Source organism: Heloderma suspectum, chromosome 3 (genome assembly GCF_057233095.1).
Source record: "Heloderma suspectum isolate Gila_16-S chromosome 3, 16-S_ref, whole genome shotgun sequence".
In the NCBI taxonomy this organism is placed as follows: domain Eukaryota; kingdom Metazoa; phylum Chordata; class Lepidosauria; order Squamata; family Helodermatidae; genus Heloderma; species Heloderma suspectum.
Window position 1 is genome coordinate 243,272,559 of NC_139460.1, and position 21,435 is coordinate 243,293,993.

The 21,435-nt window shown below is 40.4% G+C and overlaps 1 protein-coding gene across 6 annotated transcripts in view; it reads left to right on the top strand.

The window, feature by feature from the left end:
* Positions 1-21,435, top strand: part of MCMBP (minichromosome maintenance complex binding protein) — a 35,373-nt gene that overhangs the window by 1,196 nt on the left and 12,742 nt on the right. For 3 of the 6 annotated variants that reach the window (XM_084846067.1, XM_084846068.1, XM_084846071.1), the window contains exons 2-8: positions 10,354-10,439; positions 12,053-12,193; positions 14,268-14,309; positions 16,000-16,101; positions 16,981-17,110; positions 18,689-18,840; positions 19,622-19,722. In XM_084846067.1, coding sequence (XP_084702193.1) covers positions 10,354-10,439; positions 12,053-12,193; positions 14,268-14,309; positions 16,000-16,101; positions 16,981-17,110; positions 18,689-18,840; positions 19,622-19,722 — 754 coding nt within the window. Of the gene's footprint in view, positions 1-2,382; positions 2,763-10,353; positions 10,440-12,052; positions 12,194-14,267; positions 14,310-15,999; positions 16,102-16,980; positions 17,111-18,688; positions 18,841-19,621; positions 19,723-21,435 lie in introns of those variants that run through there. The other 3 variants (XM_084846069.1, XM_084846070.1, XM_084846072.1) reach the window with 3 other exon arrangements.

A 21,435-nucleotide genomic window follows, 5' to 3' on the forward strand; every position in this document is an offset into this window, starting at 1 on the left:
TGTGGCCAAAATACTTCAGTTTTGCCTCAAGTGAGCAGTCTGGCTTCATTTCCTGGAGTATGGACTGGTTTGATCTTGCAGTCCAAGGCACTCTCAGAATTTTCCTCCAGCACCACCGTTCAAAAGCATCTATCTTCCTTTGCTCAGCCTTCCTTATGGTCCAGCTCTCGCAGCCATAGGTTACTACGGGGAATACCATTGCTTCAACTATGCGGACCTTTGTTGTCAGTGTGATGTATCTGCTCTTAAATATTTTATCAAGATTTGTCATTGCTCTCCTCCCAAGAAGTAAATGTCTTCTGATTTCCTGGCTGCAGTCAGCGTCTGCAGTAACCTTTGCGCCTAGAAAGACAAAGTCTGTCACTGCCTCCACGTTTTCTCCCTCTGTTTGCAAGTTATCAATCAAGCTGGTTGCCATAATCTTGGGGGTTTTTAGGTTTAACTGTAACCCAGCTTTTGCACTTTCTTCTTTCACCTTCATCATGAGGTTCCTCAGCTCCTCCTCACTTTCAGTCATCAAAGTGTTATACAGATTCCTCAGGAGGCAGACAAGATGGCTTGGTATCCCCATCCCACCAAGAACTTGCCACAATTTGTTATGATCCACACAGTCAAAGGATTTAGAATAGTCAATAAAACAGAAATAGATGTTTTTCTGAAACTCCCTGGCTTTCTCCATTATCCAGCGGATATTGACAATTTGGTCTCTAGTTTCTCTGCCTTTTCAAAACCCAGCTTGTACATCTGGCAGTTCTCGTTCCATGAATTGCTGGAATCTACCTTGCAAGATCTTGAGCATTACCTTACCTTACTTGGGCATGTGAAATAAGTGCCACTGTTCGATAGTTTGAACATTCTTTGGTGCTTCCCTTTTTTGGTATGGGGATATAGGTTGATTTTTTCCAATCTGGTGGCCATTCTTGTGTTTTCCAAATTTGCTGGCATATGGCATGCATTACCTTGACAGCATCATCTTGCAAGATTTTAAACAGTTCAGCTGGGATACCGTCATCTCCTGCTGCCTTATTATTAGCAGTGCTTCTTAAGGCCCATTCAACCTCACTCTTCAGGATGTCTGGCTCTAGCTCACTGACCACACCGTCAAATCTATCCTCGATATTATTATCCTTCCTATACAGATCTTCCATATATTCTTGCCACCTTTTCTTGATCTCTTCTGCTTCTGTTAGGTCCTTGCCATCTTTGTTTTTGATTGTAGCCATTTTTGCCTGGAATTTACCTCCAACGTTTCTAATTTTCTGGCAGAGGTCTCTTGTCCTTCCTATTCTATTATCTTCTTCCGCATCTGCGCATTGCTTGTTTAAAAATAATTCCTTATCTCTTCTGGCTAACCTCTGGAATTTTGCATTTAATTGGGCATATCTCCCCCTATCACTGTTGCCTTTTGCTTTCCTTCTTTCTTGGGCTGCTTCCAGTGTCTCAGCAGACAGCCATCTTGCCTTCTTGGTTTTCTTTTTCTTTGGGACGTTTTTTGTTGCCGCCTCCTGAACAACGTTGCGAACTTCTGTCCATAGTTCTTCCGGGACCCTATCTACTAAATCTAGTCCCTTAAATCTATTCTTCACCTCCACTGCATATTCATTAGGAATATTAGTGAGCTCATATCTACCTGATCTGTGGGTCTTCCCTATTCTCTTTAGATTCTAAATTCTAAATTGTGCAATAAGAAGTTCGTGATCTGAACTACAGTCAGCTCCAGGTCTTGTTTTTGCCAACTGCATAGATGTCCGCCACCTTTGGCTACAAAGGATGTAGTCAATCTGATTTCGGAGTCGACCGTCTGATGAAGTCCATGTATAAAGTCGTCTCTTAGGTTGTTGGAAGAGTGTGTTTGTTATGCACAGTGAGTTGTCTTGGCAAAGTTCTATCAGCCTATGTCCTGCTTCATTTTGTTCTCCCAGACCATGCTTGCCTGTAATTCCAGGTGTCGTTTAACCACCCACCTTAGCATTCCAGTCTCCTGTAATGAAAATAACATCTTTTTTTGGCGTACTATCCAGTAGGTGCTGCAGATCCTCATAGAACTGATCTACTTCTGCTTCTTCAGCATCTGTGGTTGGGGCGTATATTTGGATCACTGTGATGTTAAATGGCTTACCCTGAATTTGAATTGAGATCATTCTGTCATTTTTTGGATTGTATCCAAGCACTGCTTTAGCCACTTTATTATTAATTATGAAGGCTACTCCATTTCTTCTGTGGTCCTCTTGTCCACAGTAGTAGATTTGGTGGTCATTTGATGTGAAGTGGCCCATTCCAGTCCATTTCAGTTCACTGACACCCAAAATGTCTATATTTAATCTTGACATCTCCCCAATAACCACACCCAATTTGCCCTGGCTCATAGATCTTACATTCCAGGTTCCTATGGTGTGTTGATCTTTAGAACATCGGATTCGTCGTTCACCACCAGCACCATCGGCTGCTAGTCGTCCTTTCGGCTTTGAGCTAGCTGCGTCATCACATCTGGGGCTAGTTGAACTTATCCTCTGTTCCTCCTCAGTAACATTTTGACCATCTTCCGACCTGGGAGTCCCATCTTCCGATGGTATACCGACATATCTCTGGTTGTACTGATCCATTTAGTTTTCATGGCAAGAATACTGGGGTGGGTTGCCATTTCCTTCCCCAGGGATCGTATTTAGTCTGACCTCTCTGCCATGACCTTCCCGTCTTGGGTGTCCCTTCACGGTTTAGCTCATGACGTCACTGAGGTGCTCAAGCTCCAGCACCACGACAAGGTAACGATCTCTTTTGCTGAAGTTGCTAGGCTAGGGTATTTGTATCTCACAGGGTGGATCGATTTTAAACCATTGACTTAAATCCCCAAGAAAAAGAGCTAAGTTTGCTTTCCAATTTTCTTATCAAGTGTTCATGCTAATTTGTTACTATAACAATTAAAACACATCTGATTGCAACAAAATAGAGGCTTTATATGACCAGGAATATAATCCCCATCCTCTGATCATACAGCCCCCATGCCTTTTCCACAACAAAGAGTTGGATCCTTGTTTGGTCATACTCTAAGTAGACCAATTGAAACCAATGGGACTTAAAGTTAGTCATGACTAGTTTATGTCCCTGTGGATAGAATCCAACAAAAGTTCTGCTTGGAGTAGACCAATTGAAATGAATTGGACTTCAATTAGTCATGACTAACTTAAGTCCCATTCATTTCAGTGGATCTACTCTAAGTAGGACTTTAGTTGGATTCTACCCATTAATTCCAATAGGTGTACTCAAAGTATGACTATATCTGGATCAGACACAGAATCTGTATCTACTCAGTGGATGAATTGTGAAATTAACTATTTCTGCTTGGCTTTCACATGTAGTGGTACTAAAACTAATTTGAAGGCCAGGTGCCCACAGTTTTCAGGAGTGAGGGCTGGTTGGTTACTGGGCAAAACAGTGGTTCTTCATGAACTGAAAAGTAAATGTCAGTGCTCTCTAGCTGACATTCTAAATATTGAGTTTGCATAATAACAAATACAGGTCATGATACATTGTGTCATGTTATATCACTCAGAGGATCCAGTGGAAGATCCTTGAAAAGGGCCTCTCTATGTGTACAGCTTTACTGCCATACACTCGGTACATGATCCAGTGCCTCCTGCACAGTTGTGATTCCCGATGCATAGAAGCCCCTTTCAGACTTTCCACTGTACTGGTGGAGGTTAAAGTGTGATCTGTGGGGTGGCCCAACGTTAGCTTCAAGAGAGACCCTGGTTTGGATTTTTTTTACATAGACAATCAGGATTTAATTCATTGTGTTTAATAGAAGGTCATGGATTCAGTTTTAAGATACATAGATAAAGCTATGTTACTTTTAAGGGACGTTTAATATAAAATTTTTAAAATATACTGTTTTTAGTTTCTAAATCTATTTATTTATTTTCAACAACCCTGGTATATTGGACCATTTGATTTGGGTTTTTTTTTACTCTTTAGCATTGAATACATACAACTGGAAGTAAATACTGACTTCTGTAACTCTAAAAATGATATTTGGGAGTATGATTTGTATGATACACTAAAAATATACAGACTTCTAATATCTAAATGTAAAAAGATTTGTTCAAAATTCTAGTGCCAGACATTGACTGGGTTTGCATGACATGCCACCCATGATGGGTTGGCATTTCATCCGAACCCAGACAGCTTCCTGCGGGATGGGTTGATTTTTTGAAACAAGCCACAACAACAAACAATAGCTTGTTCTAGGGGTTGTTTTACCCACGATGGGCTGGCGTGTCATCTGAACCTGGACACCCAATCCATCGTGGGTTGAGGGAAGTGGTGAGCGAGTCTCTCAGCAAGAGCAGTAAAAGCCTATGCCACTCTTCCCAATCGCCGGCAAGCCTCCTCAAGCCTCCCTCACCAGTGGTGCCCAAACAGTAGTTTGGAGGCTCTGTCACTGGTTCCCCACCTTTAAAAAAAATTTCTTGTTCTGGCCATTTGTGCAAATGGACTTTTTTTTTTCTTTTGTCGGTCTTTCTCTATAGTGTAATCATGCTATAGCACCATGAAAAAATTAAAAAGGGGTGGAGGAGATGAAACTGACCAAGACATTGACAGAATGGGGAAAGTAGTGAAAATATCACCTAGGAGCAGTACAATGTGGGAGGAAGCGATATCCCTAGCAGCTGTCAGTCGCTCCATCGGAATAGCGCTATAGCATCATGAAGAAATACAAAATTACATTTTTTTGAAAAAAGGGAAAAGCACTTCACATTACTGACTTCGCAAGGGGATCCCAGGATTTTAAGGGTGGATCAGATCCTTGGGGGTGTCTTCCTTGTAGTGCACTGCTTCCCAAGTTGGCATCCTCTTCTTCATAGAAAAGTGCACGCCACCCCACTTTAACCTCCCAAATCTGATGTTTTCACTATTTTCCCCATTCTGTCAATGCCTTGGTCAGTTTCATCCCCACTCTCACCTCCTACTTTCCCCTGCCCTTTTTAAATTTCTTCATGGTGCTATGGTGCTATTACACCATAGCAGTAGGGATGTACGAAAGTCACTTACTGTTTCGCAGATTCATTCGCTGCGGGGGGGGGCGCTCCGTCCCTCCCCCCAGAATCCTCGACGGGGGGGAGGCGCTCCGGTGGGCCCCCCCCCGGAATCCTGCCCGGCTGGCTACGCTCCGCTGCCGGCTCCGCCCGCGGCCGGACATCCAGCCGCTGGGCAGCAGGGATGCAAATTGCGGCGGCCATAGCCGCGGCCACTTGCGTCCCTGTAGTGAGCCGTGATAGGCTATGTAAGTATTTACGTAGCCTATCACGGCAGGCTTAAAAAAAAACTCCACGTACGCAAATGGCGGCGGCTGCCATTTACGTTCTGTATTTTTCTCCGTTTTAGCCTACGTAAATATTTATTACGGCGAAATAAAGGAGAATGCAAATGATGTAGTGGGCACCATTTGTGTTCCCCTTTTTTTGGCCGTAATAGCCTACGTAAATATTTATGTAGGCTAAAACGGCAAAAAATACAGAACGCAAATGGCGGCTGCCGTAGCTGCCGCCATTTGCGTACGTGTTTTTTTTTTAAGCCTGCCATGATAGGCTGCGTAAATACTTACATAGCCTATCACGGCCTCCGCAGGGACGCAAAAGGCAGCCACCATTCGCAAGTCGGCGCCGATGGGAGTAGGTAAGTGCTCCGTTTCGCGCGACTTTCGTGGGTTGGGGGGTGGGGGCTTCGTTCCGCGATGGATTTCCGGGGGCCGAATGCACTTGCATTCGGCCTCACAGAGATCCATCGCGGAATTCTCTGACATCCCTACATAGCACTATTGTGAAAGACTGGAAAAAATAGAGAGAAAAAGCCAGTGACTGAAAAGGGGTAGCTATCAGAGTGGGGAGGGAGTGGGCAGACAAGATGAGTTCTGCCATGCAGGACCATGACACACTGGGCGGAGGACCAAGATGGATGGCGGGGGATGGGGGAGAAGCTTCAGTGAGCACAGTCATCTGTTGGGTGCACAAACCACACACTATAGCTTGTTCGCAGAACAAACCACATTGTGAAGCTTGTCACCCACAATGGGCTAAAGTGTCATCAGTGAGGTGCTGCAGCCACCAGATCCCATAGAAGTACATAGTTTACTGTCTTGTATAATGTAAAACAAATGTTTGAATACTTGAAAATATGTAATGTGAATGTTGGAATTAGATAAAGCTAAGGTATCTATTAAGGTATCAAATGAAATTATAAGAACAGGTTGAGTCCTGGGATTTTGGACCCAAGAGTGAGAGCCAGTTTGGTATAGTGTTTACAGTGTCTGGCTAGGACTGGGGAGACCCACGCTTAAATTCCCATTTAGCCATAACACTCCCTGGGTGATCTTGGGAAAGTCACTATCTCTTGGTATAACCTACTTCACAGGGTTGTGAGGACAAAATGGGTGGAGAACAAGCTGCCTTGAACTCCTTGGAAGAAAGGCCAGATGTAAATTAAATTAATAAGTTTGTGAATGTATGTTCTGCGTAGAATTGTGGGTAAGGGGTATCCATCACTGACATTCCTCCTATGAATTTAAGAGCACGAGCATGGAATTTGACAACTGAAATAACTAAACTTTTCCTAAGCCACGGGTGGGCAACTTGTGGCCCTCCAGATACTTTGGCCTACAACTACCATGAATCCTTACTATTGCCTATGCTGATGGGAGCTGTAGGTCAAAACATCTGGAGAGCACAAGTTTCCCACTCCTGTCCCAAGTCAAGCTGTCCTTTCTTTTGCTTGGTTGGATATTTTAATGCATAAAATATTGCAGTACACAGAGGAATCTGAGTAATGTAGAAGGGGAAAGATGACTGTTACATCAACAACTTGTGGGCACAATAGTATTTCTGAAAATATATGATTGAACTGTGATGATGGAAAAACAGTGTTATAGGAAAAAAGTGGAACAATTGCCAGTATTCCTTGTTCAATGTAATTATCTTTTTGGAATAAGGTAGGTTACATAATAGTGCAGCAGCAGTATTTTCAGTTGTTTTTTTCACATTTATATTAACATTTCTGTTTGAACAAAAGAATGGAGCCTTGCATGTACAGGAAGTCATAGAATTCTTATCTTTCTGAATAAAAAACAAGGTTTTACAATGTTTACCGTGCATCCTCTGAGTACAGGAGTGGGGACTTGTGGCCCTCCAGATGTTTTGGCCTACAACTTCCATCATCCCTCACTATTGGCTATGTGGGTTAGGGTGAATGGGAATTGTAGACTAAAACATCTGGAGAGGTCCATGTTGCCCACCCATGCTCTATTATATAATGAAGAAAAACGGTCACATATAGGCTTCTAGATGTTATTGATGGATAATCTACAAATCTACTGGTCACCAAACTTTGTTGACATGGTCACGTACCCTGGGGGTAATGACTGATTTCACTTAGGATCTTTCAGATATCGTAAGCGTGGAATAAATAGACTTACTTGCAATCTGTAAACTCAGCTGCTTGGTGTCTACGTTGAGCCCTTCAAAAATGTGAAGAAAGTTTATTTTGTGTATATTGAGAAACTAAACTTTGAGATAACTGAAACAAGCTTATTTTTACAAGAACTGGTGCTATCTGAAAATATTCTTGTACTTCTCTTGTTCCTCATTCACTCTTGTTCCTTGTTCACATTTGTAGTCTTTAATTCACAGTTCAAGGCAGTACACTTGATAAAGGAAAGGAATACTGTAGTATAGGGATGGGTAACACACACTTGCATGCTGCACCCGTCACACACCTGCTGCTACAGAGTACTAAAAGAATCAAATTTAGCTTGATAGGAAGCTAAATTTAGCCTTTTTAGTGCTACCTAGTGCTGTGCAGCAGCAGTGATTTTTTTAAAAAAATCCCTCCCAGTATGTTCTGTGTCTGGTGGGCCAAAATGGCCCCTAGACCTCCCACTGTTGCCCACCCCTGCTCCAGTATAATGTAGTACAGTGGGACAAGTGATAAAGTTAACAAATGATATTAGAGTAATAGTCACTGAAAATTAATACAGGATGCTCACACATTCATTTTTTACTGGCCTACTATCTCCATTCTGTATTCATTTTGAATGTCTGTTAAGTGATAGCCACCAAGAAGTAAGAAACCTGAAGATTGCCCATTCATGTGGGCAGAATGTTCATTCATGTGTCTTATATCAGGGCTGGGACCCTAAAGGGAACAGTGGAAAATCAGTATTGACATGCATCATGAATGGGATCTGAAATGGTTTAGGTAATAAAATAACTAAGCAAATTTTTACACAGAAAACTTATTTCCAAGCAGGAACTGAGTGGAAAGAATCTAACCGCATGAATTACCCCAAACGAATATATCCAGAGTACTACACAGTAAATTAAAGAATATATGTTCTAGCTAATACATTTCAAACAGTATGAAACATGTCAAATTAAATTAGCATTTTAAATTTTAATCACACATGCTTTGCCATCTATACTAGAACCTGTTTAGAGCATTGTTCTTCAGCTCTTTATAAAACCTGACATTGGTATTACATAAACTAAGGCATTTATCTATTCTTATTATATAAAATGAAGTATTTATCTATTAAGAATCAATAAATACAGTGCATTCTAACATTCTGTGTAACTGGCAGTCACCCAGAGACCTGTCAATACGACATTAACAGTGCAAACCTAGACATGTCTACTCAGAAGTAAATCCCATGGAGTTCAGAGGGCTTATTATCAGGGAAGTAGATATAAGATTGCAGCCTTAATCTTCCATTCCTGACTTGTAAACTACTGTGTTTAAAAAAACACCATTTTCAGAAGTATAATACATTGGCAGGGCTTTAATTTTGCCTTGCCTTGCTGCAAGTTGGAATGGGAAAGGGAACCATAGATTTAGCATTGATAAATGGAATCTCTCTGTCAGGAGCTTTAGAGGAGTACCATAGGAACTACACAATAGAGCGCCTTATAAAGCAGGTCATGTGTATCCAGTTCTACCCGATGAGGAGAATACAATTCCTAGATCTCAACAAGGAGAATTTTCTTTTTTCTTTCTTATCCCTCACACAAAAATGAAACTGCTGCTTACAATTCCCATTGCCCACCAGGAATTCTATAATTCCATTATAGATTTAGAATTATAATTAATAATTATAATATTATTATATTATAATTATAATATTATTATATTATATTATAATTATAATATAATATAATTATAGAATTATTCTATAATTCTAGGAATTCCACTAGGAATTCTATAAAAAAAACTTTTGGTTGAGTGTTCCTGGTCTCTTAACCATCACTCTTTCTAGACTGTTTCCTCCAACTTATATTTAGTGACATAGGTTTTCCAGAAAATTTTGAATTGAGGGGTCAAGCATAGCTTCAACAAGTGTATTCAGGTTAGCAGAGATTAGAGACCACACACGATGAATATTTTTATTTTTTAAAGGATTTTTACTGAGTACATGATTATATTAAAAGCCAAAAAGATTTCTAATATCTGAACAAAGACAAAGATAATTTTACTGCATCTCTCTCTCTACTATAGCTTGTTCCCTAAAATGTTTAATAAAGCAGGCCCCATTACCCTGAGTTAGAAATTCTTTATTTTTCTTTAGGTCATGTCCATGGATTGGGTTTTGGGGTGTCTAGGGCATTTTTGGTCCTGCAGCCTTGGAAGTTTGCAAAAGTTACTACCACAAAATGTGTACTAGCTGGCCAAAAAGATGCCTCTATTTGTCATCTGTGGCACACTGATGGTCTGAAAAAGAAAAGTTTTGTCTTGGCAAAAGCATCCTTGACTGGGAAGCAACTGTTACTGAAAGAGGGGATGTACAAGGATAGAGAATGTCAGAACTGCTGTGAGTCAACCAGAGGATGCTACATAGCAGACAATTTAGCAGGAAGATTGTTAAAGTTTTTACCACTACTAACAATTCAAAGATCACTATGAAGAATACGGCGGTTTGAACTAAAGACCATGGATAATTGTTTTAAATGTGGAGGAGGCTAATCATTGAACAATTTCCAGTTGGCAAACAACTGCTTAAAATGTACTCCCAGTTTTGGGCGCAGTATGGCCTAGATGACAGTGTGCCATATAACCCCTAATCTACCTGTCTGAAAACTGAAAATAATTGTCAAGATGCAAGCCAATCTTGCAGGAATCCAGATTCTAGCCCAGAGAGCCCTCACAAGCTCTAGTCTTATAATATCACAGCTGAATGAAGGACAGGCTTTTCACTTTTTATAGTAGACAAAAAGGAAATGTGCAGATTGTTGGACAGGATTCTATTGTGCTGCCAAAACATACTGGAGTATTGAATGTACTGAAATTCAGTTTGGTTTGTGTTTCCTCCAGCTCAAAATAGTCCAAATCCTGAATGGGAGAGGAAAGTAATGGAATACTTCAGGGAGAAACTAAAAGAAAATAATGCAACTAACTGGGTAAGAGTGTGCTTGCTTATGTAGACCTTAAACTCCTTTCCTTTTTCTTTGGGGACATTACTGTAGATTTTTATGCAAGATCTTGTAGCGTTTTATTTAAGGAATGTGCTAATTGGTCTGAAAGAGACCACTAAAATGGTTGTAAGATTCTAGGTAGATTGACTGCAATATGAATTGAAAGTATTTCTTAGGAGACGGTGAACTAAACAGTTGTATCTTAACTTCACTGAAACCAGAATAAGTTGAATGAGCTTCTAGTTGGAGTCAACCAGGAATGGGACTTGCAGATCTTGTTAGCTAAATGATAGGTATAGAAATACAAACAGGAAACTGCTAGTGGAATTGAACGTAAATTGAATGTCCAGCATTTTTGTTAATTCCACTTGAGAAATTTTGGGCAGGAATGGTCAAATGGTAGTTTGAATTGCACTGGCAGCAGTGTTTTTTAATCCTCCATGACAACTGGTTGCAGCCATTTGCAGTGGAGCTAGAGGCCAGCTGCATATGTGCAATGTCTCCTGAGCCAGGTCCTGACTTGGGCATTGGATATCTTGCTCTGTGGAGTGTAGGTAGTACACACAATCGTCTATGACTGTATTGTAAGAAATCCATTACAAGTGGATCTCGTCATCTTTCCCAAGTTGAATGGAGAATATTTTTTTCCTATGGAGAATATATTATATGTTCAGGATGAAAGCATGGTATAAGTAGGCATGAACAAAGAGGAGAAACCACAGGAGCATATAGGAGTAGAAAGAGAAATATTCCACAGAGAACTATATTTCTGTGTGTCAACTTTTTTGAACGTCGCTTGATATTGGCTTACTTGGCATGACATATTTGAACATCCAAGTTCTCTTATAAGGAAATCCCTATCCTATAAGTACAAAAGAGTAACTTGAAATGTGATTAGGACACAGCCTCACTTGTCCTGATATGCTGGGAGACTATTTGCCTAATGGGTAATTAGGCCTTATAATGGAGGGCGTACACTGAATTCAAAAAATGGAGGTTTGAGTGATGAGGGAATTGTATTAATACAGCTTTACTGTTTAGCATGATAATTCAAATTCTTTATAACAACGCTTTGTAATTCAGATTACGTCAGTTTTACAGATTGAAAAGTGGATCTTAGTGAGTAGAAGTGACATGCCCAAATTGCCAGAGCACTGCATTTCACAGGTAGCAGCAAACTACTTCTAAAAAACTGGATCTATTTGATAAAACACTTCAGTATTATCTAGTAACAGTTTTGCAACCCTAAAAACATAGTTACTCTGAGTTAAGTAAATGAACAAAAAGGTTGCTGGATTTCTGTAGAATGGGTTAGATCTAAACTTAGTCATACTTGAGTAGACCCATTGAAATCAATAGGATACATTTGTCATAACTAAGTTAACTCCCATGGATTTCAATTGGACTATGGTAAGTATGACTAAGTATGGATCCAACCTAATGCAAATTAGCTATCAAACCTTTTTACAGATTTCCTCTGTTTTTTTAAAAAATACTGTATGTTACGTTTTCATTAGATTAATGATTGGGAAGTAGGGAGTGAAATTCTGTTTGCCTCACATGAAATTGATAATCCTTCATTTATTTTTTTTGTACAGGTACCATCATTGAATGATGTCCCTCTACATTATCTGAAGCCCAATAGTTTAGTGAAGTTCCGCTGTATGGTTCAAGATATGTTTGATCCTGAATTTTATATGAATGCCTATGAAACAATTGACACACATACAAAATCACGTGTAAGTGGTCCTTTTTTATTGTGGTCATTACTTATCTTCTCTCTCCACTCACTCATTCACTCACACATATGATGTTCCGTACTGTCCCCATCCTGCAGGTGTCCACACATTTTTGTTTGCTTCAGTAGCCAGCCATTATATGTGATTGCCAGTATCCACATCCTCTCCTACGTCTCTTGCTTGTTCTATTTTATATGGGGCTTTTGCAGAAGCAGCATAAGTTGCTCTGCTTCTGCAAAAGCCACATGTGAAATGAAACAGGACCCAGTCTTTCTCTCCCCCCGCCCCCGCTGCCACCCCTTCCTCTTGCATGCACAGAGCAGGGCTGTTTGCACAATACGACAGCCCACTGTGGGTTATTTATTTAACCCACAGTTTGGCTGCAGCATATGTGAGGTGCGTGCAGCTTCCTTTTTGAATGTGCAACCCCCGCTCAGGGGTTGTATCATGCAAACCCAGCAAGTGTGGTTATACGAAGGTTAAACAACCCTCGCATAAGTCGTGGTCTGTTTTAGGGTTATATAAGCGTTCTTGAACCCTTGCATAACCCACGCTCACCAAATTCACATGACAACCCCCTGAGTGGGGGCTGGATATGCAGCTGGGCATTTGTGGACACCATAGCTCATAATGGGTTAAATAACCTATGACAAGCAGTGGTGTGTTGTCTGAACCCCGTCAGTATCAACACAATCCATGCTTACCCCTACATATTACTAATCCCTGGCAGTACACAGTGGAGCTGGGGAGGGAAATGCAGTGCCATGTCTGGAACAAGGAGAACATTCAAGTGATTTATATACTGCCCTTCTAAAACAAAACATTAAAAAGACAGAGGGAAAATGCTGAGCCCAAAAGATGATCACTGTGCTCTCGGGTGAAAAAGAGAGGAGTGTGAGGACTTAGCACAAGGGAAGAGAAACTGAAGCAAAGATTTGTATCATGAGGACTGATGGAGGAAATTACAGTGGAGGTGGGGGAAGCTAGCTAAATTTCACTGACCTTGTGCTGCCATAGTTGCAGATCCCTGAGCGGGCTGTGGGTGTGACATGACTGCTTCCTCTGTCTCACCAGGGGCAAATAGAGAGGAGGATTTGATCTGAACTATCCCAATCTCCTTACACACAGCTCTAAGGTCCTTTCTGCTGTTCCAGTGAGGCTGGTGGATTAGTAGAGTGTTTGGGGCATGATGATGACTCACCTCCCCAGAGTCCAAAGTGAATGGAGATTCCTCTTTCTCCAGTCACATTAAGGAAGATGGATCCCTCTACTCCCCAGCATTTTCTCCTATTAATAGAGTACTCAAAGGAGAGGTGCTCTTCATTGGTGAGGGAAGTATTGGAACCCTGCTACTGCCCATACTGCCACTCAGAAACAGGTCAAACCATCTCCTTGCTGCTAAGTGATCAAGACCTTCTAATGCCTGTTCGGTGGCATTGCTTATTCTTAACATTTGTGGTGATGACACAGCTCACTTGAGGGGTGAGCCCTACAGTCCTTCATACTGAGACTGAGAAGATCCTGCACATCCTTCAGCTCTTGATTTCTTAAGAAATTGAGCTGTCCGGACCATAGATGGGCTAGCTGGGACCAGCTCTCACTGAACTGCTTTATATATTACCATGCAAGAAGATTCATCTGTGCCTCTTGGGAATCAAGGTCATAACATAAAGCTCTTGCTTCTAATGAAGCTGGTGTAATTGAAACAGTGTTTTCTTTTTTGTGTTAATCACATTTTGAAGGCTCTGGGATTTTGGCTAGCACAGCCAGAAACCATCATTACAGAGTTATGTGACTACCTGCACACGGGGCAGTTGCAGCTCTCCTGGGTCTTTGCACTTAAAGAGTATTTTGTGACTGCCTTAAGAAGGGGAGCATAGGGCACATTTTCCCCATATTTTGACAAATGTATTTTGATTTGGATTTTGAGAGATCTAGCAGAGTGCTGATACAAACTCCATCGTGTACAATCGAAGAGTTACTGTTTTGTCCAGGAGGCTATCCTGTTAAGCACAGAAATAGGTATGAATTGATACAGGATACAACAGTTATCTCACATTTTCTTCTTTAATAGGTTTTACATTTTGGAAAATACAGAGATGTAGCAGAATGTGGGGTAAGTGGAAATACTGTAGATATGAAACACATTGGCTATAAATTTAAACAAATTGAACATTAATTGTTTTATTCTTTTGTGCAGTGATCTCTGAGTAAATGTGTAGCAGGAAATCAAAATATAGCTACTTGTTGATCTATATTTTAATTTTTTATCTAGCTGAATGACTGAACAACAACAACAAAAAGGGATAGACTTGAAACTAGTAGTGTTCAAATTCTACTGGAACAAGTTCAGTCCATGTGTGTGCCTTCTCCACACTTATCTGCTCTTCTACCTAAAAAAACAGTACCATTAGAAAGGCATTCATTTGAACAAGAATATGCAAGGTTATCTCCTTTAGTCAAATGTACTACTGCTAAGCATTATTTAGCAGTATACTTGACCCTACCTCTGTCCTATACTAGATGGACAAGACAATGATGTGAGGGAGAGAACACACTATCAAGTTGTAAAAGGTTTTGACTGCAATACCCTCTTGGTACACCTAATACTGAATCCACTGCTGCTATAGTCTTATTTAGGCCTAAGTTCTAGAAGAATAGCTGTGTTACTCCATTGCGACAAAAACAATAAAATGTATTGTGGCATCTTCAAGACTAATAAACTCCTGTGGCATGAGGTTTCATGGACAAGAGCTTATTTCATCTGTTGTGCGGAGTTTTTGCCTATAAAAGCTCATGCTACGATGACTCTGTTATTCTATAAGGTGTCATAAGAACCTTTGTTTTACTTATTAGGGTTGTCATTTGGCCATTTTCAGTCCTTTGAAGCTATTTGAGGTTAAATAATAAACAAGTGTGATCTGCAACAAAATTTTGCTCCTGCACAGGATGCAGGTGGCCCACCAGCCATGCCCCTTTCCAGGATTCTCAATTCCTTTTTGTGTCACCCTCCCCCTTCAAACAGACACTCTGTGTTAGTACAGTCATTATGGAATGAATGATACAATTTGAAATGGGAGTTGTGAAATAAAACATAGGAAGCTGCCTTGTACTGAATCAGACCACTGATCCATCTAGCTCAGCTCTCCAGAGCTTCCGGCAGGATTCTTTCCTAGCCCTACCTGGAGACAGCGGGGATTGAACCTGGGACCTTCTGCATGCAAACTATGTGCTCTACCACTGAGCTACACCTCCTCCTAATTTTAATACAAAACCAATTATTGTAGCTGTTTGTGTCATACCAGTGTAACTAGCAAATCCCATGCTTGGAATGAAGTAGCTGTTCCAATTGCCAAGAATCAAGTATTATATATTTCATGCTCTATAACAGGGAAGCCAGCAGCACATCTTTTGTTCTTGCATTTAAAATGATAACAGATATCAGCTCTATCATGAAGACTGTTAGTGGCAGAACATAATATACTGTATCTTAATTGCAAAAAAAAAAAAATGCATCTTCCCCCACTTGCTGAACCAAAAAATACTCTGGTACTTTGAAATATAGCTTAATGCATTAACGTCTATGGGAATTGAGTAAAATATTTCAATAGGATCGAGATTATTTCCTTAGAACTGCTTTGGGTAAATATGGCCGAGTGTTCTTAAATATTTAGTTGCACTTTTATTATAAGAACTTTTTACTAAGTTCTTAAAGTACTTTACATAGATTATTTCATTTTTACAATAACTCTTCATGTATTTTGCAAATATTCTAACATTGTGTAATATCACTTACTCTATTCCAGCCTCACCAAGAAATAGACTTAAACCCTAAACAAATAGTCACCGCAGACAGACAGACTTTTTACTGTGTACCAGTGCCTGGAGAATCGGCATGGGTGAAAGAAATATCCTTTGTAATTTTTTTATTATGTCATATACAGACATATACAATGTGGGAGGAGAAGATGGTGATGAAGCAAGTCCTTGAATGCTTGAAAGGAAAAAATGTGCTGTACTGGTGTAGAAACAAAATTTGAGATTATTTCTTAATTCTGTAGTAGATTAAAGTTCCTGAGGGAGAAAGTGAAGATTATTTTTAACAGAGTGCAAGACCAGGGAAATTACTCAGCAAGATATGCCAGTGGACATATGTTGAGTAATTAGCCTTGTGGGGGATGAATCCTACAGTGAAGATTTAATTTTCAGACATTAGGTGATATTTGTCACTTTTTCCTAGAGTCCATTACATGGGATAGAAAGTGTCTGTTCCCAATATGTTTCTCATGCAACTAGATACCCTGCTTTAGGGTATCAGAGAATTCTGAAGGAATTCTGGAAAAGAGGTAACTGTTAGGAAGGGTGTTCGATAACTTGACATTTTGGATCTAGACTTTTGATGATGATACAATGTGCATAAGCCAATGAAGATTTAATTCAAGGGTGGAGAACCTCAGATGCTCAGCCAAATCAGGCACACCATTCAAATACAGCCTGCTGCCACTTGCTTAGGATCCGCTTTGATTTGTCCACGCTCTTTCTTCAGTTGAGTCTCATCTCTGCAGAACCAGATCCACTATTCAGGGTGTGGAATACTTGTGTTGCAGGGTGTGTGACAGAGTACTATTACCTTGTATGTCTTCCCTCACAGAAGACATATCATGTAGGGATAGTGTTGCCCTACCTACTTTTGTTTTAAATATTTAGATACAATCAAAATACCAGATCACATTGTGTTGGTTAACTATCAGATTAGTGAATGATGTTGTCCTTAACCTAACATTTACGCCTACACCAGTGCAAGTCAAGCTCGGGTTTGCCCTTCAACATCCTACACACCAAGTCGCCATAAGAGGAGTTATGAGGAAGATGAAGATATGGAGTTGCATCCATCTAAACTGAGAGAGCAACATCTGGGTATCAGCTGAGACACTGATGATTTTCTTTTAAAAGTCACTTATTTTTCAGGATTAGTACTTCATGGTACACCCAAATGCTCTAAAGCGGTATGCTTTGACAGCTTAGAAAATTGTATTTTTAGTCTATGATCTATGTGCTGTGTTAATTTCCTTTTCCTGATAGTTGGAATAACCAGATTGGAGTCAGTCCAGGGATATTGTGTCATATAAGGAGTATGACCCCAGTCATTTGGGTGTGTCATTGGCTTGAAGATCTTGAGTGTGATGTACTTGAATGAAGTTGAAGCAGCAACCACAAGATTCACCCACCCATCTTTGGTGGAATGTGCTGCAGCACCACATTTATAATTGGACAGCTTTATTTCTCCTGCAAAGCCAGCATTTGGCTGGTTTTCCTACAAAATGCATGCATACAGATATTTTGTAAAAGCAAGCAAGATTCTGGGTATTGGAAGGAAATAGAATTAAATTCATCGAGGGTAGATCTATTAACTTCTTAGCTATGAAAGCTGAATAGATGCAGTATACCACTGAATGCCAAATGTTGCAGAAAAATAATGAAGTGGGGCTGTCACCTTCACACCCTGCTTGGATGCTGGCCATTGTAAAAATGCAGTGTTGAATGAGGTGGATGCTTGGTCTGATCCAGCAAAGCTCTTTATGTTTGCAGCAATAGTGTATATGTCCACTGTTTAATTAGTTCTGTCTTTTGTTCCACAACTAGTATAAGATCAGTGTATTTACTAAATGGAGGGTTAGTTGACAAATGTATTTTATTGTGACAGTACATTTAGGCTTGGATCCAGAGAAGCACTGGCAGAAGGGGTGTGGTAGAAGGTGACTTTCCCACTCCCTCCTCTTCCCAGCAGACCCTGAGAAGCCTCTCCGATGGGTTGGGGACCTTCCCCTGAATGGGTTGGACTGTGGTGCAGGGAGCTGAGGGGGAAGGGGGGGATTCCCAAAAATTGGGCCACCACCCAACCCATAGGAGAGGCTTTTCACAGGGATGCTGGGTAGAGGAGGGGATGAGAAAGTCACCTTCTACTCACCCCGTTCTCTGTATTACATTGCTGCTTTGAGATATTTGTTGAAATTGCATTTTAGTGAAGTATGTCATTGGGGTAAACTGCATAATTCTTGAGCTGATCAACTGGGTGGTAGTGCAACAGTGCTGGCATATGGTCCTGTTTGTGCACATGCAGCTGAAGCAAAACCATAAGATTAGACTGCCAAGAATTTGTATATATGTCAAAATGTCATCCTTCAGTCTTTTGTTGTGATATAAATACCACAGATGCTTTGCTCTGTATGTTACAGTGCTATCCCAGAATTAATTGGCTGTGTGTTGTTGTATTAAATTATTTAAATATTACAACTGAAACATGTTTTTGGAGGTAAAGCTATTTTCTGGCCCTCTAAAAGGAAAAGAAAACCAAAGGCTCACTTACTACAGCATCTTGTGTTGTTCCAATTCTTGCAGTTAAGCATGTTTTAGAACTTCTTTTAAAAGAAAGACAAAGTTTTAGTGTCATATTTTAGCTTGGAGATGTTGGAACCTGTTTCTTTCAACTTGCAGGAAGTGTTCCTGATATCCATGGTAGTGGAGAGCCAAAACGATTAGAAACAGAAGCTTCTGCAAGACACCAGATGCTCTCTTTAAACTGCTCACCTCCACTAGATTTAAACTTTCCACTCCCAGGAGAGAAAGGCCCTGCATGTCTTGTGAAGGTAATAATCCTACCATGTGATATCTAAAGTGGGGTTGCTTTGTGAAAGTGTTATATCTGTGAATGAAAACAGAAACCTACGTTTAGGACAGTTACACTAAGGCACCATAATCAAACCTAATCTTACATCCCTTAAATTATAGAACAGTAGGGCTGGAAGGGGCCTATAAGACTATTGAGTCCAGCCCCCTGCTCATTGCATGAATCTGTTAAATGATATATAATGCTAGCATCAGTGTTGGTAGATACAATCGTACATTGACAGTTTTATGTGATCGTTAAAATCATTCAAGGCAATGTTGACCCAGGTATATAATTATGATTCTAGACGCTGAGAAGTAATCATTCTGTGCGGATGCAACTGTGTTCACGTTTAAAAAAACACTTGACAATGAAAGCCATGTTTCCTTAATCCTATTTCTCTAAGTATTTTAACTTATTTTAACTAATGTTAAGGTATTTATTTAAACTTATTTTAAGGTATTAGCTTATGTATACACTTCTTCATTGAATCATGTACTTTCTGGGAATTACCATAGAAGAAGGAGCATGATATTTACATGTCACACTATGGAATATGAAGCCACATTGTGGTTCATTAGACATACTGTATGTGATTCCTGAGAAATTCAAGAAAGTGAATAGAAAATGTAGTGGCTTGCTGTGACTCATTCCTGTAATCATAATTCATAATTGTGTCCAAACATAGTTGCTGCCTTTTGCGTTTTGCATTATATTACGACAATCCGTCTGTTTTCTTAAAAATACTCTCTTTGTGGCAGATATATGAAAACGGGGATAGTTTCAAGGTGAATGATGTTCTTGAGGTGTATGGGATTTTGTCTGTTGATCCTGTCCTGAACATAGCGAACAACGAAGAAAGGTAACATTTTGGTGTTATAGACAGAGCTGACCTAGCATTAGGTGGAGTGAAGCGGCCACCTCAGGGAACTGATTTTAGGTATAATGAAAATACATCAAATTGATATGTGAGTTATTGTTGTATTTTTACTGCCAGGGATGGGGAGAAGCATGGGATTTTCTGCCTCAGATGCCAAAATAACATGACCAGCCTTGGGTACTATGCTTCTTGACTTTGGAGCACTACTCACTGCTCTAGCTCAGGCAGCAAAATGCATTGCACTGGCGCTGCTTATAGGATCCAAATTTGCAATCTTTTTCTTATATTGAACACTGAAAGGCATAGACATTTGATCTACAAACAATATTTTAAGTGTTTTATTTGTAATATTTTTGCATTTATTTATTTAAAATTATGTTTAGGCCATCTTTAAGGGTAGAACCCTCTCAAGGGTGGGTTCATGTATTTAGTCTCTTGGTCAATGTGCTTCAGAACTGAAATGGAGAAGTTTATGTCAATGGCTTACTTTTGAAGATTGGTGCCAGCTCACAAACTACTGGTGTTAGCCAGCAAGTGAACTGATCCTGCTGTGTTTCCACTGTGATTTAATGAATGTAGAGTTGGATGTAGATGAGAGGAATCTGGCTTTGAGTCCCAGTGCTTCCGTGGACTCATTGACTGGGTTTGGACAACATGCTGCGGCTCATTGTGGGTTATTTAACCCATGACAAGTCGCACCATCTGTGGGCACCAGGTTGAATATGCAACCTTTGCCCCAGATTTGTCATGTCATGTGAACCTGGAGAGCGTTAAACAACTCTCACATAACCCTAAAACAGACCATGGAGTATGTAGGGGTTGTTTAACCTTTCATAACCCACTCTCACCAGGTTCATATAACATGACTAACCCCAAGTAGGTGGTTACATATTCAGAATGGCAGCCGCACATGGTGCAGCCTCACCGTGGGTTAAATAACCCACAGTGGACTGTCATGCGAACAACCCCATTGCATATGGTATTGCGTATCAGTATCTCTCAGCCTCATTTTCCCATTTATGAAATTATGGTGACCTATTTCATAGGATTATGGCAAAAGTGGATACCATAAAGATCATTAAGCTTTTTGTAAACTAAAGATATAATACAGTTAAGCAGAAGTATGGTTTAGCTTCCCAACAGCACACCAAGCTTAGCTTTTGCTATTATATAGGCAGGACATTTGGGACAGTTGCATATGTCCTTCTGTCTCCTACACATTTTGGGCACTATCCAACAAGGCTCTTAAACCCCTGCTGATTCCCTTCTGCCCCACCAATTCTGTTGCATAAGTGGGACCCACTGCTTACGCAAGGGCTATTTAGCACTTCCTAGAGGAAGACCCAAAATGAGTGGAAATGCCCCTAGAAGCACCAAATTGCAGTTGTGCAAGTGATGGGGTCGCTTGTGCAACAGAATCGGCAGGGCATAGGGGAATCAGTGGGGCTTAAGCACTTCATTGGATACTGACCACAGCATCAAAAGGTTAGCTGGCACAGAAGCTGTAGTGGAAAAAATGAAGGCCTCCCTGTTTCTCAAAGAAGGTTGGGCCTTACCACTCAGTGAGAGGAGCCCTTTGTGTGCATGTGGCTGTGTGCTTGCTGTTGTAGAACCTATTCCCAGCACTCCTTTTCATGGCTGACCAATCCCAGAAGAAAAATGAACCACTGCGATATCTTAGCCCCACTTTGTTTT